Below are 19,402 nucleotides of genomic sequence, written 5' to 3'. Positions count from 1 at the left end.
AGGTATGAACAAAGAAAATTCAAGTAATCACTATTTTCTTTTTCAATTAAGAAGATTATTGAAGGTGTATCAAGAACATGGGACTGAGAAGGGAATTCCACAATACTGACTCCGGGGTTGTTACAAGCTCCATATAATACAATCTCTGTCATAAGTTAGCCAGCTCTCAATTCCAGAATTTCACGGTCCTGGTTCCTAGAGATTTTACCATCTAAATTTATTTCAGATCATCTAATTTTCTCTCCTTTATAGTCCAATCCTCTTCTGTAGTAATGGTGCCTTCCTGCTTTGTATCGCTACCATACCTTTATTTATGACAAAGCTATTAATGAAAATACTAAAATAAGTCCAAAGACTAAGTACTGCAAATAATTTTGTCTGCTTTCTTTCTCTTGTCACGATCCACTGTCACCTTCCCGTTAGTGAGTTCAATAGAAGATATGTAACATTGGTAGGAGTCATGATCTTCATTATCTGAATTAAAGGTTTCTTTTCGTATCCTGTATTGAAGTCCTTATTTCCATTTTGTAGAAAATCTTTCGTATGTCACAGTTATGTTGAGTCAGCCATTATATACCTTTGCCAAATGTACTTTTAATTTTATTCTATTTCTTTTTGTCTTTAGTCTAAATTATGATGCAGAGGGTATTAGTGGTCCTGCAGTGGCCTGAATCAACTGTTTCTGCTCTCCTCATGTGTATATATGTTGTATCCGCTACCTCAGTCATACGTACTACTTCTAATGTGACAGATTTAATAAAACTACTTGCTAACTGCCTCAGTGTTATATGCCAGTTCTTTAAAAATTCTGAGGTGCCAACTTTCTAATTCATTTCCTCTCCCTGATCTGAAGGTGATTTTGCTCCTACATTAGCTGTAGTCATCTTGGTCTGCTTATTTCTATTAGCTGTGCTGTCTTTATTGTAGTGTTGAACATAATATTGTAGTGTTGAACGTAATTCTTACTGGAAATCAAAGCAGCTTGAGGGGGATATGGCTATTCATCTCCACTAATTTTAGCTTTAGCATTTAATTTCACAGAAATTAGCAACATGCCTCCTCTGAAAGGAGGAGTTTTCATTATGCCTCATTCCCTGTGATGCTCTCCCTGCTTTGCTTCAGCTCTGGCTTTCATCCAGTTGTATGCTTAGAATGGAAATTCCATACAGCTTTTGCACTTTTGACTTGAGGATTCAAAATGCTCATTTTATTCAGTTCATAATGAGATTCAGTCTACCTGATGATCGTAACCAGTTGCCTTCCTTTCTCAGTCTACTCATTCAAAATCAAGAACATCGATACAGCCTTATTTTTGTATATCTTTTAATTTAAGTTGAATTTATAATCACTTTATCAAACGTTTTCTTCTCTTATTGAATATTTTCATGTCTTCGTTTTTACCAAATTCAGATAAAGTATATTGTCATTGCCTCTTGGCTCAGTGACTATTGCAGAAATCTCCTGGCTATCACATTCAAGAATAACTGGATTTTAGTCTTAATAAGTAGCAACTGTGTTCTTGTCTATAGCTGTAAGGCTAGTCTTCTGTAATGATTTGGTTCTTTGAGTTAGCTGTCTATCCTGTCATGTTACTGGGGCATGTGTCCCTCACCAGATTTGGTCTTGGAAGTGTATACTGGACTGCCAGCTCATCCTCAATAGTATTTTTATTTTATCTAAGCTATCATTTCTTCTAGCTGTGTCATTTACCAGAAGGCACTCCACACCATTTGTGTAGCTCATGCGATCGGGAAAGTTATTTTGTGAGGCTAGGAACACAAAACTAAATTTCCAATTACATATTTCTTTGAAACAATTTGGAAGTGAGAGCATCTCCTTTTTTGTCCCTTCTTCCCCTTCTGCATCGTAAGTGTAGTGTATACAGCAGTGAGGTTTTCTATTTAACAATCATCATAGAGCAGGGGGAAAAAAAAAAGGACTGACTCAGCTTCATTTCATGGTTCAGATATGGTATCCACCAATGACCCCTTCATTTTTTTCAATGCATATGAGCTCCCAGTGAAATTGGGGGAAAGATGCAAAAATCAGTTGCACTGTTCCGTTTGTAAATTATGTAGTTTTGATGAAAACTTCTCGGCAGCATGGATGTTTTGTCTCTTCTGCGGTGTTCAAGGAAAAATAAATTATTTGTAGAACAATTAGCACCAGTAACAAATTTGTGATTTAGAATCTTACTCTGGTTTGCTAGCTGATCTTTGGGTTGTTATGCATGAGCTAGCAGTAAATGTAGCAAATAAATTTTCAACATGAATTCAAGATTATTTCTGAATTGTAAGATATTTAAGTTGCTCTAAAATAAAGAGCGTACAGAATTAGTTTTTGCTTTTGAATGAATTGTTTCATTTTACATGTTTGCTAAGGCAGAAGTCAATGAAAAACATTTTCTTTACACAGTGTATGCAGAAGTGTCATTCTGAACTGGGAATCTTTATTTATCAAGCCATGACTCACTGAGCTGATTCTTGAGAGCCAAAGACCATAATACTAAGGTTTAGGGAACAAAAAAGGATCCTTGTACTATTTGCCATAGACTTGCATATCCACAGAATTAAATTCTCAAGAGAATCTGTGGCTCTTAAATAGATTCTTAATATTGTTCTTACAAAACAGTGTGTTAGCCCCTCCTACCAGTCTTGTGAGATACAAAGATCAGCAGTTTCTATACTACAAAGAAAACCAGAGCAGTTTAAAAACTGTTTTTCTGAAATATTATTGTTAATATTTATTATTGCAAAGAAAAGGATTAAGATTCTCTTTTCCTCTTTTTTAAAAAAACTATGCTCTTCTATTTGATTTTTTAAAAATTATTAGAAGAACTGAAGTTTTTGAGAAAACCTTGTAATACACAGTGTTATTAAGTATTTTTCCTTTAAAATTTTTAATTTTTCTAGCTATTTTTCTGTTCTGTAACAAATAAATTTAGGTTAACTGCCCTTCTGTTTTGTTTAGATTTATAAATCTACAAAGTGCAATGACATGCGCCAAACAGGTTACTGTCCACGTGGTCCATTTTGTGCATTTGCACATGTCGAAAGTAAGTAAGAGAACTATTATTTTGTATCAGTGTTCATAAAAGTGCACCATCATTTCTAAGCATCAGTAACACAAGCAACTTAAAATCATTACTTTTAATGCATAAAAGATATTAGATGTCAGTTGTTTTTAGAAATGCATTCCATAGTTTCCAATACAGAATATTAGTACAGGWGCTTGCTACTTTTTCATCAGATTTGCAGCAGCAGTAAAAATGGAAGGTGCTTTTCATTACAAGTGCGGCCTGTCCCTGCAACTTTTTGAATTTGATTTTGCAAATTTGTACACACTTGCTTCACTTTTATAAATATATTATTAGCTATCCCGTTGAAACTTACAGGATACTTTTCATCTAAAAGTGCTTGCAAGTATTTGCAGGACTAAGGCCTTCATCACCCTGAATAAAGAAGTCCAAGAACATAATATCAGCTCTCCTTTTCTTTCCTCCATAACCATCTTATATTTTCACTGAACTCAAACTGTTAGGCCTAGGAAGGCAGAAGAGGGACCATTTTTTCCCAAGAGAACACTCAGTTCTTCAGTATTCATCTACACAGATTCACTGTAGGTATCCATCATCAGATATTTTTTAATACTACTATCAATTTTGGCTACCCCTGCACCCTTCCTGCTCTCCAGAATGTACAAGGGAAGTTGTTACAACAACTGTTCATGCCTTCTTTCAGCTGTGATGCAAGGCATACTCCAACAAATTTCTGTATTTCTTGTTTCTTTTATGTAATAATTACTGTTTTGCCTCTGTAGTTTTTGTTTGGTATGTTAACAGTAAGGCTTATTCTATCAGTAAAACCTAAAATCTGTTCTTTGAAAAGAAAATAACTTTTAATCTGGTCCCAGCTATTTGTCTGCTGCTATAAGAGCTGGAAAGAGGGATAAGATACCCTACAAGTTTTGGGAACCTCTAAATTTCTATGGTTCAACAACTATTTGTGATTTTTGTCATGATGATTATTGGCAATTTTCTCTCTTTGTCTAGCCTGTCTAAGCAAATGTGATGTTCTGTAAAACTGTTTATTCTGTCGCTTGTCACCTAGAAGACTTTTGGTGAAGGCATGCCTAATAATATTCTTGCTGCCCACAGTGCTAGTCTCTGAGAAGCTTCCATGATGTAGTATTTTTCTTTCCTGGAACAGCTTAAGGAATATGCTTTTAAGAAATTCACAGCAAACATGCAGCATGGTATAATTCTGACACACTACAAAACTCTTGTGGGAGAAGACTACAATTCTTTTGTTTTGCTCATTAGAGCATAGCAAATACTGTCTCCCCTCRTGTCTCTCCAGCATGGGTGGTGTAGTGGGTATATTCAGCAGTGCTCTAGGAGACTGAAGTTTTTTGGATCTCTCATCTTGTTATTCTCGCATGTGTCTTGATCATTAGTATCTTTAACAGTCCAGTTGGCACTTGATTCCCATAAGATAAATCATTCTTCCAGGAAGCCTTCACTGACAATTGCAAGAAAAAGAGTTCCATCTCTAAGGAAAAGTTAAGGCTTATACAGATTGAGGCTGTAGAAGAGTGCTGAAGGGGAGTCGAAACTTTAAAATTGTTAATATTTTTTCTCCCTATGGGATATCTTTCTAATCTGCTGCTAATCCTTCTCCCTTCTTTCTTCTACTCCTTAGGATAGACTCTTGTACTCTTTAAAAATTTCCAGAACTCTTGAAGAGAATTCCTGAGACTTTGAACCATGTTAGTAGTGCTAATTCAACATACAGCAGCATAAGTTTATCTGCATATTAGACAGAGCTGTGATGCCCATCAGAAGAGATTTGTTAAGGCCAGCCAATGTGCTGTGTCAGTCTTTGATTTGTATCAGCTAGAATTAAGAGYGTGTGATCAGGAAATCTTGACAAGTGAATTTCAAATCTTGCAGCAGTACCTATCCCCTGTCTCTCTGGGAATCTAAACAGACCGTCAGAAGCTAGATATTGCTTTACTGTCTCCACACTTGTCTTTCTGCTATTGGCAGCAGCTTAAAGCTAAGTTCAGCAGCTCTGATGTTTCCTCTGCTGTGATCACAGGAAGAAACGCTTGATGACCTTTCTTTAATAACAATGAGGGGGAGAAAATGGCTTCACAGCTGTGGAGTTTATCATCAGTGTGAAAAGCATGAAACATTTGATTTGTGGAACTTTTTAAACCCCAGATTGTGTGGTGTTTTACACTTTAGTCTCTTTGAAGCCCTATTTGTGTGGAACAAATACTGTAACTTTCATCCCACCATTCATGTGTGTATCTCAAACTTTTATCATTTTGTGTGAAAGTTTGGGGAATAACGCACTCTTACAGTAATGTTTCTGGTCTTCCCTCAGTGACTTCTTCAGAATGAACTGACATTTTCCCCCCCGCCCCTTTTCTCACTCCTTTGTGAAGGCCATGGGGAATTTTACTATTCCCCCAGACTGATTTTCCCTTGAGGCCCTAGCTGCAGATAATGCTGTCTGTTAAATTTCATTCATTGGTATTTTTCCACTGACTGAAGCCACAAGTCCAGTGCAGTCCCAAAGACACTTTCTGGTGATGCGAGAAAGGGCATCTGATTCTGAAAAATAAAGGCTAGATTCTGACATATTTCCCTGACACCCTTTGCAAAGAGAGGGTGGCTAGGGTGGCTAGCAAGCTCTTAAAATAATAAACACCTGTTTGTGGCACTTACGTGTCTGTTTTTTACTGCCTTAAAAAAATTCTTTTGAAACAGAAAAAAAGAGCAGACTTAAGTTCTGCTGTCAAGAATTAGCAAAGAATGTACCTCCTGTATAATAACTTCTATTACTTAAGGCATCTGCCTTCAAATTGTTGGTCCAAGATTGTTCTCTTCTATTTGTGCCATGATTGCAAGAATGAAAAAAAAATTACTCATTGTTGACTTTCAGAAAGAGTAGATTCCTCAGACCAAACTTGAACTGGCCACAGTGACTCTCATAAGATCCAAGCCTTGTTAGTGCAAATTCTAAGGCGACTATGTAGCTGGAAAAGTTCTGTCTCATAAAGAATACAGTCCTATTTCTGCATATCATCCCAGATACTGATACGCAGTACCTGAAATATCACTACACTGGCAATGGATAGTTAAAGGTCTTTCTGAGGGTGCTATCCTAATCTCCATGTGCTTCAGTAATGTCCATGAGATAGACCATGATGTGAGACTGCTGCTTTTCCATCAGTTGCAAGCTCCTACAATAGTTGTAGGCTGCTGAGAAAATAAAGTTAAGCTGGGGGAGGCTTGCTTGTTGAGTTTGTAACTTTCATGCAACTGGACAGAAACTATGATGCTCACTGTTGCAAAGAATTAGAATGATGTAGGAACATAGATTCCGGTTTTAAAGTGCTTCTTTGACTTTCTGTCAATAGGCCAAATGGCAAAAATTAATCATGCTTTTCTCTGATATGCCTTTGAAAGACAAAAGAGCGATTATTTCTCTTTTGAGATGTTCAGAAGGCACTCTAATATTTCCTTTTAAGGGTGGTATGACTRCTTGCATTCATTTATAAAATATTGAAGGGATATGTGGTTGGGTCAAGGAAAGAAAGCTAATGAAGATTTAAAAGATAGTGTGAATCAAAAAGCACTTTTCCTGCATGAGTATGATGGTTGACTGGACTTGATCTGGGCAAGTAGGTATCCAATGAGATGGTAATTAGGGAAAGTGAGAGTAAATTTTAGGTAAGTCCATCAGTTTCTGTTTTCCCCAACTGTTCTTTGCATACTCATCCCGTTAGAAAAACAGCAGGGGACTAGTGACATTCTCTTTGCAATCCTTAGTGTTTCCTTTTACATATCTCTTTTGCATGTGGCTGGAGTGCACTTCCGTACATGGTGGTAGTTATTACAAGTTTTTTTCCTTTCTCTTTTGTGTGTCAATTCCCTGTTTTCTTACTTTATATTATAGTGGAAATATTTGCCGAAGTATTTGATCATATAGTAAAAAGGCATGGAGTTGTGGTAAATCAAATGCTAGGTACAACCCCCCCCCCATCGTTAGAAACAATCCTCAGCTATGATATCTCCAATGAAGACAGATGTCTACATGTCTTGTGTTCCCATCCTTTTTATTACTATAGCTTGTACTTTTGTGCACTCTATCAAMACACCTCACTTTGTGTAATAGAAAAACACTCATATTTGAATTTTAAATATAGTTTATTATTACCCTTTCAGCAATGCAGTAGTGGCTAGAGATGGAAAAAAAATCTTGCAGTATCTGTAGAGTCAATTAAGAACTGATGAAATCTCATTTTCAGTCCTGACTTTCTTACTATGATGTGCTGTATGCGTAGATTATGAGGAGAGAATGTAATAAACTGTAATTGGTACTAAAATAAACATTTTTTGTTAACTCATTATTTGCCTCTATWAAACCAGAAATCTAAATCTCCTTAATGTACTACACAACTGAAGAGTCAAATATCTGAAATGTTTAATAGTTTAATGAAGTAGCCTTTGGGAAACTGAGAAGTAATATTCAGTTACCTTGACCTGATTTTTTTGGTATGAAAATTAGCGATTAATTGGTTACAGTTTATCTTTAAGTTAATAATAAACTTTCTCAAAGGCTGTTATTCAAGTTAAATAGCAGAAGCCCCAGATTCTCTTCACATTGTTTTATGGATTAAGTCAGATGGTTTTAGACTGAGAGGAAAAAAAAACAAAAAAAAAAAAACCCTGTAATTATGATGTCTTTGTTACCTTTCCAGTCAGGAGTTCTAAAAATACTGTCTTTAAACCTGAGTGTTGTAGAGATTCTGGAAAATAAAGCAAAATGTAGAAGACCTTAAAACATTGGAATTTGGAGCTTGGATCTATCTCCCACCAACTTCTGATGGAGCAAGTAAATGAGTATCACTATGGCAGTTCGCATTCGTTAGTAATCACAAATACATAATAGTGAATTATATTATTTTTTACCTAGCCTTTCTTTATGTTTATATTTTTTCTTACCAAAAAAAATGAGATTTTTTTTGTGTGTATGTGTGATGTTTCCATGTAATAGGTGCTGTGTTTGGTATTAGGTATGTAATTGTTAAATTCACACAGCTAAATATGAAATCTGTGTGTAATTTGTTGGGGATTCCTTCAACAGAGGACACCATGAATGTAGTCATACCGCAAACTGGCTGTCAGTCAAAGCCAGGCGCTCACCTGTTTTCAGCAGACAGCATAGGAATTGCAAATGAATGGAGCAGCAGTCTTAACTCCACAAACAGCATTACAAATAACAGTGGGCAGTCTGGAAATGTAAGTGTAAATAATTCTGGAAAAGTTACTAATAATGATCACTGTGCCAATATATAATTGTTTATTTTGTTTCTCAAACATGTTTTTTTCTTTCTGTGTGCTTAAACAAAAGAGAAAAAATATCACAGCTACARTAAATGTCAGACAGTAATACTTAACTGGTTCTAAAACCTAATGGAATGTCTTCCCTGGTTGCCAGATTTCATTATGTATTACTTATGTTTCTTTCCTCCTTTTTTTGTCTTTAGATGCAGTATGTTGAATGCTACAATAAGGAACATCGTATGATTACACTAAAGGGTTCTGTTAATCAAATACATAATCACAGCACAGCGTGAATTTACATGTCTGTTTTTTCTTTAGGAAAGATTTCATTCATGAAAGATGCTGCCTGATTCCAGCTCTCTTCTTTATCCTAACTTTTTAACATTAGGAATGAGTTTAAGTCCCACTCTAACATGCTTTATTCTTAAAGCTTCTTACAATGATACAGTATGTGCAGTTTGGTAGCAGATAGGTGATTCAATGTAAGAGTAATATAGTCTATATCAGCAAAATTTACCAACCAAGGTTGTGGGAGAGGAAGGAAAAAGATATACTGTAGAGCTTTCTTAATCTTTCCTTCAATATCAGTTGGAATAGATCCATTTCGTAGGTAGGTAATATATATTCTGTGTGTACTACAAAAGAATATATTAAGATAGTTACATCTCTGTTGTTTTCTGCTGACTTGAGTTTTTCTTACCTCATTTGCAGTGCAGAGTCATAACTACATATATATTTGTTCACAGACTTTTCAGTTCTAGATTTCTAGCGGTGTTTGTCTATATTGTTTGATTAGAAACCAAATAAAAGGTCATATTTAAAATTACATTTTAAAAGAATTGCCAATAAATAGTGCAGGTGTTAAAACTTGCGTTTCTTTCATGTAGCTACATATTGCTATGCTGCAGATCAAGAGTATGGATACTGGTGTGCCCACATTTTATCTTCAGTCCCTAACACAGACATCTGCTGGCTATAAAGTTCTGAGAAAAGGTCTGCCCTTTTATTTTAGGAAGCTACTCTTGTTGCTCTGGGGTCCAGCTGGTTATTTTGTTCAATGTCACATACTTCTGAAGCTTTCAGGAGAGGTGAACAAAAGCATCTGTTCTCCCAGCAGCTTTTTTGCCTGTCATTAATGACTTAGGGACAGTTGAAAACACTTGCTGTCCTAATAGACCTTTCAACCACAGGGAATCTGCTTCCGTATAGAGGCATTTTTCTGAGAGAATCATTGGGAGTCTGAGTAATATTTTGTCCACTTTCCATTCTGTACTCAGTGAGACTTTGCTTGTGCTACTGTTCAAGTATGAAAGTGCAAAAGTTGCTTCTACTTTTTCCTGTACTTTCTACTTAATAGTTTTATTGCAAGTGGCCATCTTTTCCTGATTTCTAACAAAATGTTCTTCCTCTCTTTTGGTTGATTACTTATGTGCTGAATTGTCCGGTGCACTTACATTATTTGTTTTCTGAATATTAAGTTCTTGATTTCTCGTTAGCAATTTTGTTTCCTGTTTTTCCATGTTTAATTCTTGAGCTCTGTTGCTTGCTTCCATTCACCATTGTGATCTGCTGTCACCTGCTTTATTTTAGTATTTAAGTACTCTGTCTCTCTCTTCTCCCTTCTCCCCTTTTCACTCTCCCAGCAATATGTTCTCCTTCTTGGTTTGTGTTTTTTTCCTTTGTTACAATAAGCTTTCTGTACCCTCTTTAATCCTCATTCTCATCACTGTCAGATACTGGCTCTGAGTTAACTTAATTTTAGTAGTTTTTCTAGTGCTGAAACTAGTCTTTCTTTTTCACAATTCTTTTGTTTCTTCAAAACAAAATCTCCCTATTCATCTTCTAAAACTTCTTTCATATGTCATATTATAGTACACTGTTGGAGAATCTTACTTTTTGTTTGCTTCTACAGGAAAAGGATGACATAGTTATAGTCCAAATCTTGGGCTTGAGAGATCTAAACTCAGTTCTCTGCTTGATCATAAAATTCCGCTGACCAGGAGCCGGTTGCTTAACTATCTGTTGCTTAGGTCCTCAGTTCTCTGTAAGGAAGAGAATTAGAAGAATGAGTCCATTAAATCTGGGTGATCCAGATTGAAGGAGGCTGTATAACTTTTTAAATAGATTTTTAATTTGCCAGTACTGTGTTCTTACGTGTTCATCTAAGTTGCCTTGTTGTCTGTTGGATTGTCATCAGTCATTCCTCTGCTTTATCTTTCCATAACATTTCAGTGGGGAAATAATCTACTCCTCAGCCTTTTTGGTAAGTGAGAGTTCAGTTTCTAAAGAGAGCTGCTACTTTTCTGTTTCTCTACCTCCATGTTCAGCTTTCTGGTTCGAAGCATTCAGCTTTGATAGCACTGTTTTTCCTCATCTGTCTTTGCAGTTCCCTTGCATTTATATGCTACTATTTTAACTTTTTATTATTCGTTGCCAAATGCATCATCCAAATGTACTTGAACCTCTACAACGTAGTTTATTCAGTGTGATGCAGTATTTCCCTTGAGTGTCATTTTTCATATCAATTAACGTTACTTGTTTCTTTATACTTGCCACTGTCTCTTCGCTTTCTCACTGTTGTGTTGCCCCAGCATTTCGTTATTGTTGCCACCTCTCCACGCTTAATCACATTCTCATTACTCCATGCATGTCCTTCCATGAATCTTCAACTATGTGATCTTTCATCATTCAATCCCCTTTACTCAGACACCTTTGCTAAAATAATACATTTCTGGCTTGCTGTTTTTTGCATGCCATGCATATGCTTCGTTCTTAGCCATAAGTTTCTGCCTCACCCAAATTTCATCTCTTTGTTTCAACTATTCTCATTTATATTCTGCAAATTTATTGCATCTTAACATACCCGTATTTGGATATCTTCATCTTCTCCCATGTTTTTTTTTTCTCAGAATGCCATTAGACTTGGATTAACTGGCCTCTCTCAATGTATACAACCACAACCACAGTGGTTCTTTCTCAAGCTGCTTCACTTTCCGTTCATTATCCCAATGCCAAACATATACTCTTTTGAGCAGCTTTTTAGCCAAAAAAAAAAAAGTCATGAATTTATCAAGATCTCCTTAGAGCATGCTTAACTCAAACTTTAGGATTGTACTGCTGATCATCTACACACATCGTTTCTCTTTGTTACTGAGTACCTTACAGTATACCTAAGTTAGGTGATGATACAGAGCAGAGGCCTAACTGTGTGATACAATTTTGTCTATAAACATTGTGCAAGTTTGTGGAACCACAAGATTAATAGGGAAAGTTGTTTACTACTTTTGGAGATGAAAGAAGATACATCAAAGATTAATTGTATTTATAAATGATGGGATATTTATATTATCCTTCTAGATTAAGGCCAGAAATCAGTTTTCTTTGAAGAGTAAAAGGAGAGAAATGTTGACCATGATGTCATTATGCCTGGAGCCCATGATGTATTTAAAAGAATTARTATTTGCATATCATATACATTGATTACAGTGAATGAAGATAGGATAAACAGCACCATCTTTGTTTTATCAAGTTTATCAAGGATGTTTAAGTGCCTGATCACATGTTTGAATTCCCATAGTTAACAAGTCAGTACCTGCCAGCTCARTGGTGATGAACACTGTGCCTTCTTAGCCCATTGTGATTGTGGAATGTTAACATTCTGCTGCCTTCATGAAGCCTGAAGTAGTCTGTTTTACATCATAACTAAGATGGATTGAGCAAGTGCACATGATCAGTTACCCCTCTCAGTTGGTAGGTGATAGTTCATTCRATTGTGATACTGCAATTGAATTTGATTACATGTGCACATAGTCCAAATCTGAACAATGATGATGATTTTTTTTTCCTTTAATTTTGGAGTGTTCTCAGACAATGTGGGGTGTAGGAAGGAAAAGAAATTATGTGAATTCGAAGGAAGTTTTGCAGCTTAATTAAAAATGCCTATATGCTTCCTCTTCCTGTCAACTTCCTGCTGCAAATGTAGATGATGTAGAAGGACATTTTTTAAAGCCACAGAATATAACACAAATCAGTAAATTCATGAAGCAGCCATTTTCATAGGAAATACTATATATATTGTAGTTCTATTTCTTCGTCTTCTTTGTAGAAGTTCAACTGTATACAAAGGCCTAGAGTAGGCAGGAATGAAGGGGAAGAATGTTTTGTATGCTTGTTTTCTAAGCAGTTTAGGTCCAGTGAAGAATATTGAGAAATAATCTAATGCTTTGTAAGAATCTAAGAGGTGAAATTCTGTGTGGTTACATTTAGGAGCATGTGACCCTTGTTAGGGCAAGCTTGGCATCTATGGAATAGTGGTGTTTCACAAATGTTCAGGCGACCTATTGTCACCTTGAGCAAAAACACTAAGGTGAAAAAGAAATTATTTTGTAACTGCTGTGAAAGTGAGAGATAGTATGAAATCTATCTGGCTGCAGTGTTTAGTTGAGCTTCACACTGAGTAAGAGTGTATGTTACCATTTCTTCGTTGTTTTTTGTATTGTTGAAGTTTTCACTTGATATTTTAAAAAGTTATCTATTCCAATACCCAACCCAGCAGCTGAGCCTCTRTAAAGTACAGAATGTCAGTAAGTGCCCATTTTTAGTTAAGGTAGACTAAATTCTTAGGATTTGAATTGTGTCCTTCCCAGGTAAGCTTATGTCTTTGATTAGCTAGCACAGCAGATTTCTGTCTTTAAGGGGGACACATCCCTGAAAAGTACTTAATCTATTGAGCCTTGTTATCCCCCACTCAGAAAATCAAATGCCATGGATCTCAAGTTATATTTGTAGAGAAATTTACAAAGATCTTGTTGAAGATCTTGCCTCCAGAGTTGAGGCAACTGTATTAATTCTAGCTTTCTGTTATTTGAGCTTCTGTCTTAATAAAGAACAAAAAAACTAAAAAAAACTAAAAAAAAACCCAAAATCAAGACTAGTAATTGGCAATTTCCTAGCATCAATAGTGCCGATGAGGACATTGCCATTCATACCAGCACTGATACCAAAATATAARTTCTACAACATCAAAGAGCAAGAGTTAAGCTTTGATAGTTTCCTTTCCTCTCTCTTGCACTCTTTTTCTCACACTGTTACTGCACGTGTTTTTACCTTAGTACTGAGATTTGGCCTAGTATTAGCCGTAACCAGAAAGTCCGTCCTGATACGGAATGTGTGTTCACTTACTGCTTTGGCACCAGTACTGCATTAAGTTGTATGGCTGCTTCTAGTGGTATATATCTTGACATTTCTCAAATGTTCTTTGCATCTTACTCATTGCAAAGAACAAGAAAGATAAAAGATACAGGAGCTAATGGGTATTCTGAAGCAAGCCATAAGGAATGAATTAATGGTTTAGAAAAATTATTTCTGGTCAAATGAGTGGCAGTGTAATCTATCGCACTGATTCTGTGGAGTCCACCTAACCTTGAGCCCTAGAGAAGATGATTCTTCTAAGCTTGGACAAAGAGGAAGAGGGCCGTAATCAGCGTTGACATTTAGGGCCAGAGCGTCTTCACTGGATCTGGAGGAGTTTCACAGAGAGAAAAGAGATGGTCCTCAAAACCCTCCATTTGCTTTCTCTGCCTCAAGAATTATTTTGATTGATGACCATACATAGTGATGAGGATCAGGTATTCTCCCTAAATATCATCTTGTCTTGCCACTGTTGATAGCAGTATACTACCCTGGATGGGCCAAGAGGGAATTTCTTGTGTTCTCATTATAGGATATAAATGTATGGCATAAGGGCAGAGAAGAAGATAAAAAAGACTGTTAAATATTTTAGATGTTATATGTCTGTTTGCTTTGGGGAAAAAAAATGACTAGTGTTTCACAAATGAGCTGAATCAAGTCAGGTGTTGAAAATACTGCCTGAAAGGGCTGAGGCAGAGATGGAGTTTATACCTTTAGTGACTTTTTTATTAAAGCTTTTATATGTTGTGAAATGTATATAGTACTAGTAGCATAACCTATGTAAGAGGATTGTTTATTTACTTATTCTAATCTATTTATTTATTTTGGAGTGAAACTTCATATGGTTTGCATATTGTATGAAATGAAGATGACATATTGACTCTGTGATAACAGAACTTTAAGCATTCCACAATTCTAAATAATGACTTTCAACTAAAAATGTGATCTTTTGTGTAGATGCCTTGTAGGTTCAGCCTAGGTTTGAAATTCAGATTTTTTTTCTTGCTTGTGTATTTTAGCCTACTGTAGATATTTTGTGAGTTAAATTATTTTCCTACTTTATTCATGTGAGTGCTTTGTGTTTTCTTTGCAAGTTGAGTTGTATGGCATTTGTCGATAATACATAATCCACGTACAGAAAATAACTTTTCTGCAGGGTATCTCTATCTGCATTCATCCTGTGGACTGTTTGTAGGATGAAAATAAAACCCTAAACATTCCTGTGATCCGATTATGCTCACTGTAGCTTTGGGAGTAGAGTGATCTTTTTTTCAGAGCAGAAAAACAAAATTATTGCAAGCTCTTAGTGCTTACAGGTGTATGTATGTTTATGCCACCACTAGTAGCTACTGTAACCAGGATGATGATGTGAGGGGCATCTTATGAAAATGATTTATGTACCTGTTACCCATGTGATCTTGACCAGTAGCTATGTAACTCGTCCGTTACTTCTGGCTGAACAGGAAGACAGCATCATCACCTTGCTCTGTTGTATATAGGTGGCCCTCTGGCACAAGTAATCTATTCTGGCCATATCTCCTTCTTACATGTCTTCTGAGTGAAAATTCATCTTTCCTTATGATCTCCTACCCCTTTGCCACTGAAAACACACRCTGAGTGCACTGTACATTCTCATTAGGTCCAGTCACATGCAAATATGATACAAATTTTCCTGCGTTGGTAAAATCATCTATGTTGCTTGCCTAGCTGAAGGAGTGAACATAGATTATATATCTGAGAGACATTCTGTGCCAATTAGGAGTAGGATGGAGAACTCAAAACATCTTTGAGTCAGTAGCTTACCTAAATGGGTGCCTTAGCTCTGGTGTTAGTTTACCTTCACAGTCTAGGGATTTTAACTTACGCATATATCTGCTATGGTAAGCAGCCTTGTGCTACCAGGAGTATGTTTTTACACATACTTACAAGATGTAACTATATTATGCATAAGTTTTCAAAATCTTTTGGTATTGAACTGAATACCTTACCATGTTTTTATTCTCAAAAAACTATTTTTTTTTGACTTAAGAATGATACTTTTCTCTGTAGTGAGTCCTCTCTCTTTTTAAAATTTCTCTCTAAAATGAACAAAACATTTCAATATTTTAAAGCTGAAAAATGTAGAAACTTAATAAGGCCAGTATTTACAGTAAATGGTAACAGAACAAGAAAGGTTGCGTACTGTAACTTGTTTGTGGTCAAAACATGAATTCTTCAGCCTGTGACTTCAGTAGTTTTGTCTGAATAAATCTTAACTATCAATTTCATTATTTTTGCTGTGGTGTCTGCTCCTCTTCTATCAGCTTTTAGGGTATATGTACATTTCAGACTTGTGTAGAGAAGCTGTCTTTGATCTGAGAGGGAGCTTAACTACAGAACTCCACATAGACAAAGTTATTGATGGGAGATTTTCTGTAGGGATCGGTGCGAGTGGATACATAGGTAGTAGTTTGCAGGGGTGGAGGTTTTAGCTTTTTGAGGATAGGTGGGTAGGGTTCTGTCCAAGGTTAGGACCTCATATAGGCTCATATCTGTCCTCTACCAGATATATAGGAGTTTGAATGAAGTTCCTGCTGCCCTAGAGGGGCGCGATGAAATAGTATTATTCTGGGGAGAGAGGTGTCTCTTGTTAAAATTCTAATTTGTTTGAAATACTTTAACATTCTTAGGAGCGTAGAGTAAAATTAAATACCAGAGTTAACCATTAGTTGATAATTTAGCAGTAAGCTGTATAACTTGTTCAGTTGATCTGATTCACCAATTATTTTATATTTATACAAACCGGAACAACCTTGACAGAGTTTTACCATAGTTTTACTCTGCTATTGTGTAGTAAATTCACTAGTCCAGTTTCCTGAGAGCGGAAAGATTCACATTCAGATCTTGTTCTGAATCAAGCAAAGAGGGGTTTGAAATGTATGTCTCATCACTGAGTGTCCTCACCACTGGGCTTTTAGGCATAAATGTAGGATACAACTATTTTCATACTGCTTTTATATATCTAGTTATAAATCTAGTTTAATAAATTTAAATGCTTTATTAAAAAAAAAAAGTAGAAAAGAGTAATACCCACTGTCCTACTAGAATATATTATTGTAGGAAGCTTGCACTTGGATTCATAAACAATTTCAGGTTAGTCAAAACTGTACTTTTAGCAATAAATTCTCCAAACTTCCTTACATTGTACCTTCAGTTTAAGTGTTTTATTTCAGAAGTTTAGAACTTTCTGGAAAATGTACATGGGAACTAAAATTTATAAAGTGAGTGATGTTTTTAAATATTAAAATATTAAATTGTTAATTAGTAAACATCTGTATTTGAGAATCTCAACATGATTTGCACTGAGCAATTTGAGATGCTTTTTACCAAGCTTTTACTTGTCTTTTTAACCTTTTTGGCTTGCTCTGGATGAGATCTTTAAAGGGATGACTTGTATAAAACGATAGATTGAGAAATACATGGACGAATGGAAATGAAGATTGTCAGAGAGCAAATATCCCTTATTGTAAATATTCATTAAGTACAGTAATTACTGCCAGTGTGTCATTTTGTGTGTGGTGACCAAACAAGACTATTCTGGTGTGTTCACATGCGCTTCTGTTTGAAGTCTGTGGAATTATAATAGTTCCAGTCTGCTTTTTTCATCAGCTACTTTCTAAAAAATAGTACCAAAAAATATGTGGTTAAAATAAAATTAAGTATTTTATCAATGTATAAGGAGATTGGAATTAATTGATAATTTCAACTAATGTTCCAAAGGGAGAATATAGCTATAAACATAAAAAAATTATGAAGTAGAGTGTATTAGACACTGTTTTCTGTCTCTACAGATTTCSTGTGCTTCAAGTCCAACTGTAACATCAAGTTCTGGTAGCAGTAGTTCTTTATCACCTCTTGGACCCCTTTGTAGACAGAGGTCAATAGCAAATGGTGTTTTATGTTCTGAGTCTAGCACATCAGGTGTTTCTTCACCAGCATCTAGCTATCCAAAAGCACCAGGCTTTGAACGAGAAGATCAGGTATGTGAATAATAATGAGTACTAGAAATATAAATACAAAATCAAGATAAATTAGATTCTGCAGAAAATGTTCTCTGCCTCGTATATTTTCACTGATTCTTGATTATTTAAAATGCAGAGTTTGGAACCTCTTCTGTAGTAAGCTAAACTATTTCAAGTTATTTTACAGTCGTCTCAGGCTAAGAAACCCATGCAAACAGTCACTGCAGTTCTGCTGACATGCAGTAGATTGTAACCTTGCAGAAACGTTTTGATTGGCTTTTGCAGCCCATCTTGTCAAGAATAGAGCAAGATAACAATGGAAAAAATAATAACTAGACTTGGTAGGATTCAGTTTTATTTTTTGTTTAAAGTTGACAGGTAAAAGTTGCATTCATTTCTGAGTAATGACACTATTTACCAGTTCCAATCTTTGATTAATTTCAGTCTGTTTCTTTTTCTACCTGAAGAGAGGGAAAGAGAGAGATGCACGCCTTCAGGAGTGCATTAGAAATGAGAGGGGAGAGGTTGAAACTGAAGTTAGTCTGTGGAGGTGGAGAGAATAGACAATGCTAGAGATAGCTGGGAGAAGGGAAGACTGGTGTTTTCCAGGGATCTAAAACAACTTGGTCTGTGAGAGAAAAGCAGAAAACCCAGTGCTTATCTGTTAAAGTTGAATCTGTCTTGCTCGATTATTATAAGGAAAATGTTCTTAATTTTACTTTACTATCTATAATTTATTGATACTGAACTCCTCCTAAATAGTTAGGAACACACTTTGCAGAACTGTCAAAAAGCAGCTGTTCAAAAAAAAGGAGCTGTTAAAAAAAAAAAAAGGAGCTCTGATCACACATTTAAATAAGCTGCAGCCAAGAAATTCATTCTTTTTGCTAAACTATATCCAAACTGATTTCTATAACCTGAGATGCACAGAGAAGTGCAGAGGTGACAGACAGAAGAAGAAGGAAAAGAAGGAGAGAGCTTTTCATAAATATTGACTTGTATCTGATGGCAAGATCATCACTAGAGTAAAAATCTCCAGACAGGATCGCTTTCTTACATGTAGGCGTTCGGCCATGCTCCAAGTTAGAGAGCTGGCTATTCTGACAGGTAGGGTTTCCCTGACCCCCAGCGTAGGGATCAACTGATCAGTGATCAGATGTCATAGGAGCAAGGCAGTTACAGTATCAAAGGGCTGCTTTCTGGACCTGAGGCAGCAATAATTCAGAAATGGTGTAACCATTGGTGAAGATCTGTTTTACAGTTTTGGTCCCAGTGTTTAATGTACTGTTACAAAGAATGTGTCTCAGCACTTACGCATGTAAGTGAAGTAATCACAACCACCTCTCCTTTTGCATGTAGATTTACCCAATGATCGTTAAAATTTAATTCTCTGTATGACTGAAGTGAAGTAAATGAAGTCAGCCTGTTTAAGGCATCAGTACAGTGATGACACTGCCCATGCACCAACCAATTATGTATTTTAGAGCAACCACTCATTAAGTTCATATGTTACAGAGATTCTTCTCATTCCAGGCAAAGCAGCGAAGCTTCCCCACTGAGAGTCAGCAGAAAATTAATGAACAAGACAAAAAGCAGGTATTGCCAAAAGCTAAACATTGTAAATATTTTGCCCTTTTGGTAATTTCCTAACGCAACATCAATGTTATGTGACACTTGATATTATGATTAGTCCAAGGAAAATATACAATGGTTGTGCACTGCAGGGAGTGGGCAGGGATGAGAATATGAGATAGTTTGATGATACTGTTCATTGTAGCAATTGGATTAAGTAGATTTGGAGATAGATTAATAAAATTTTAGGAATGCCAGAAGGAAGATCACGATGTAGTTG

General features: G+C 35.9%; 1 protein-coding gene across 8 annotated transcripts in view; it reads left to right on the top strand.

Annotated features, from left to right (window-relative positions):
- Window positions 1-19,402, top strand: part of UNKL (unk like zinc finger) — a 63,556-nt gene that overhangs the window by 15,284 nt on the left and 28,870 nt on the right. For 5 of the 8 annotated variants that reach the window (XM_085309840.1, XM_085309839.1, XM_085309838.1 and 2 more), the window contains 4 exons: window positions 2,971-3,055; window positions 8,160-8,314; window positions 17,380-17,568; window positions 19,084-19,146. The exons of 1 other annotated variant lie outside the window; for it this stretch is intronic. In XM_085309840.1, coding sequence (XP_085165966.1) covers window positions 2,971-3,055; window positions 8,160-8,314; window positions 17,380-17,568; window positions 19,084-19,146 — 492 coding nt within the window. The remainder of the gene's footprint in view (window positions 1-2,970; window positions 3,056-8,159; window positions 8,315-17,379; window positions 17,569-19,083; window positions 19,147-19,402) is intronic. 2 more of the 8 variants (XM_085309841.1, XM_085309842.1) reach the window with 2 other exon arrangements.

The sequence above is a fragment of the Rhea americana genome, unplaced genomic scaffold (assembly GCF_003343005.1).
Source record: "Rhea americana isolate MKP2758 unplaced genomic scaffold, rheAme1 scaffold_305, whole genome shotgun sequence".
Lineage (NCBI taxonomy): Eukaryota > Metazoa > Chordata > Aves > Rheiformes > Rheidae > Rhea > Rhea americana.
Note: the sequence above shows the minus strand (reverse complement) of the source record. Positions and strands in the feature narration are given on the sequence as shown.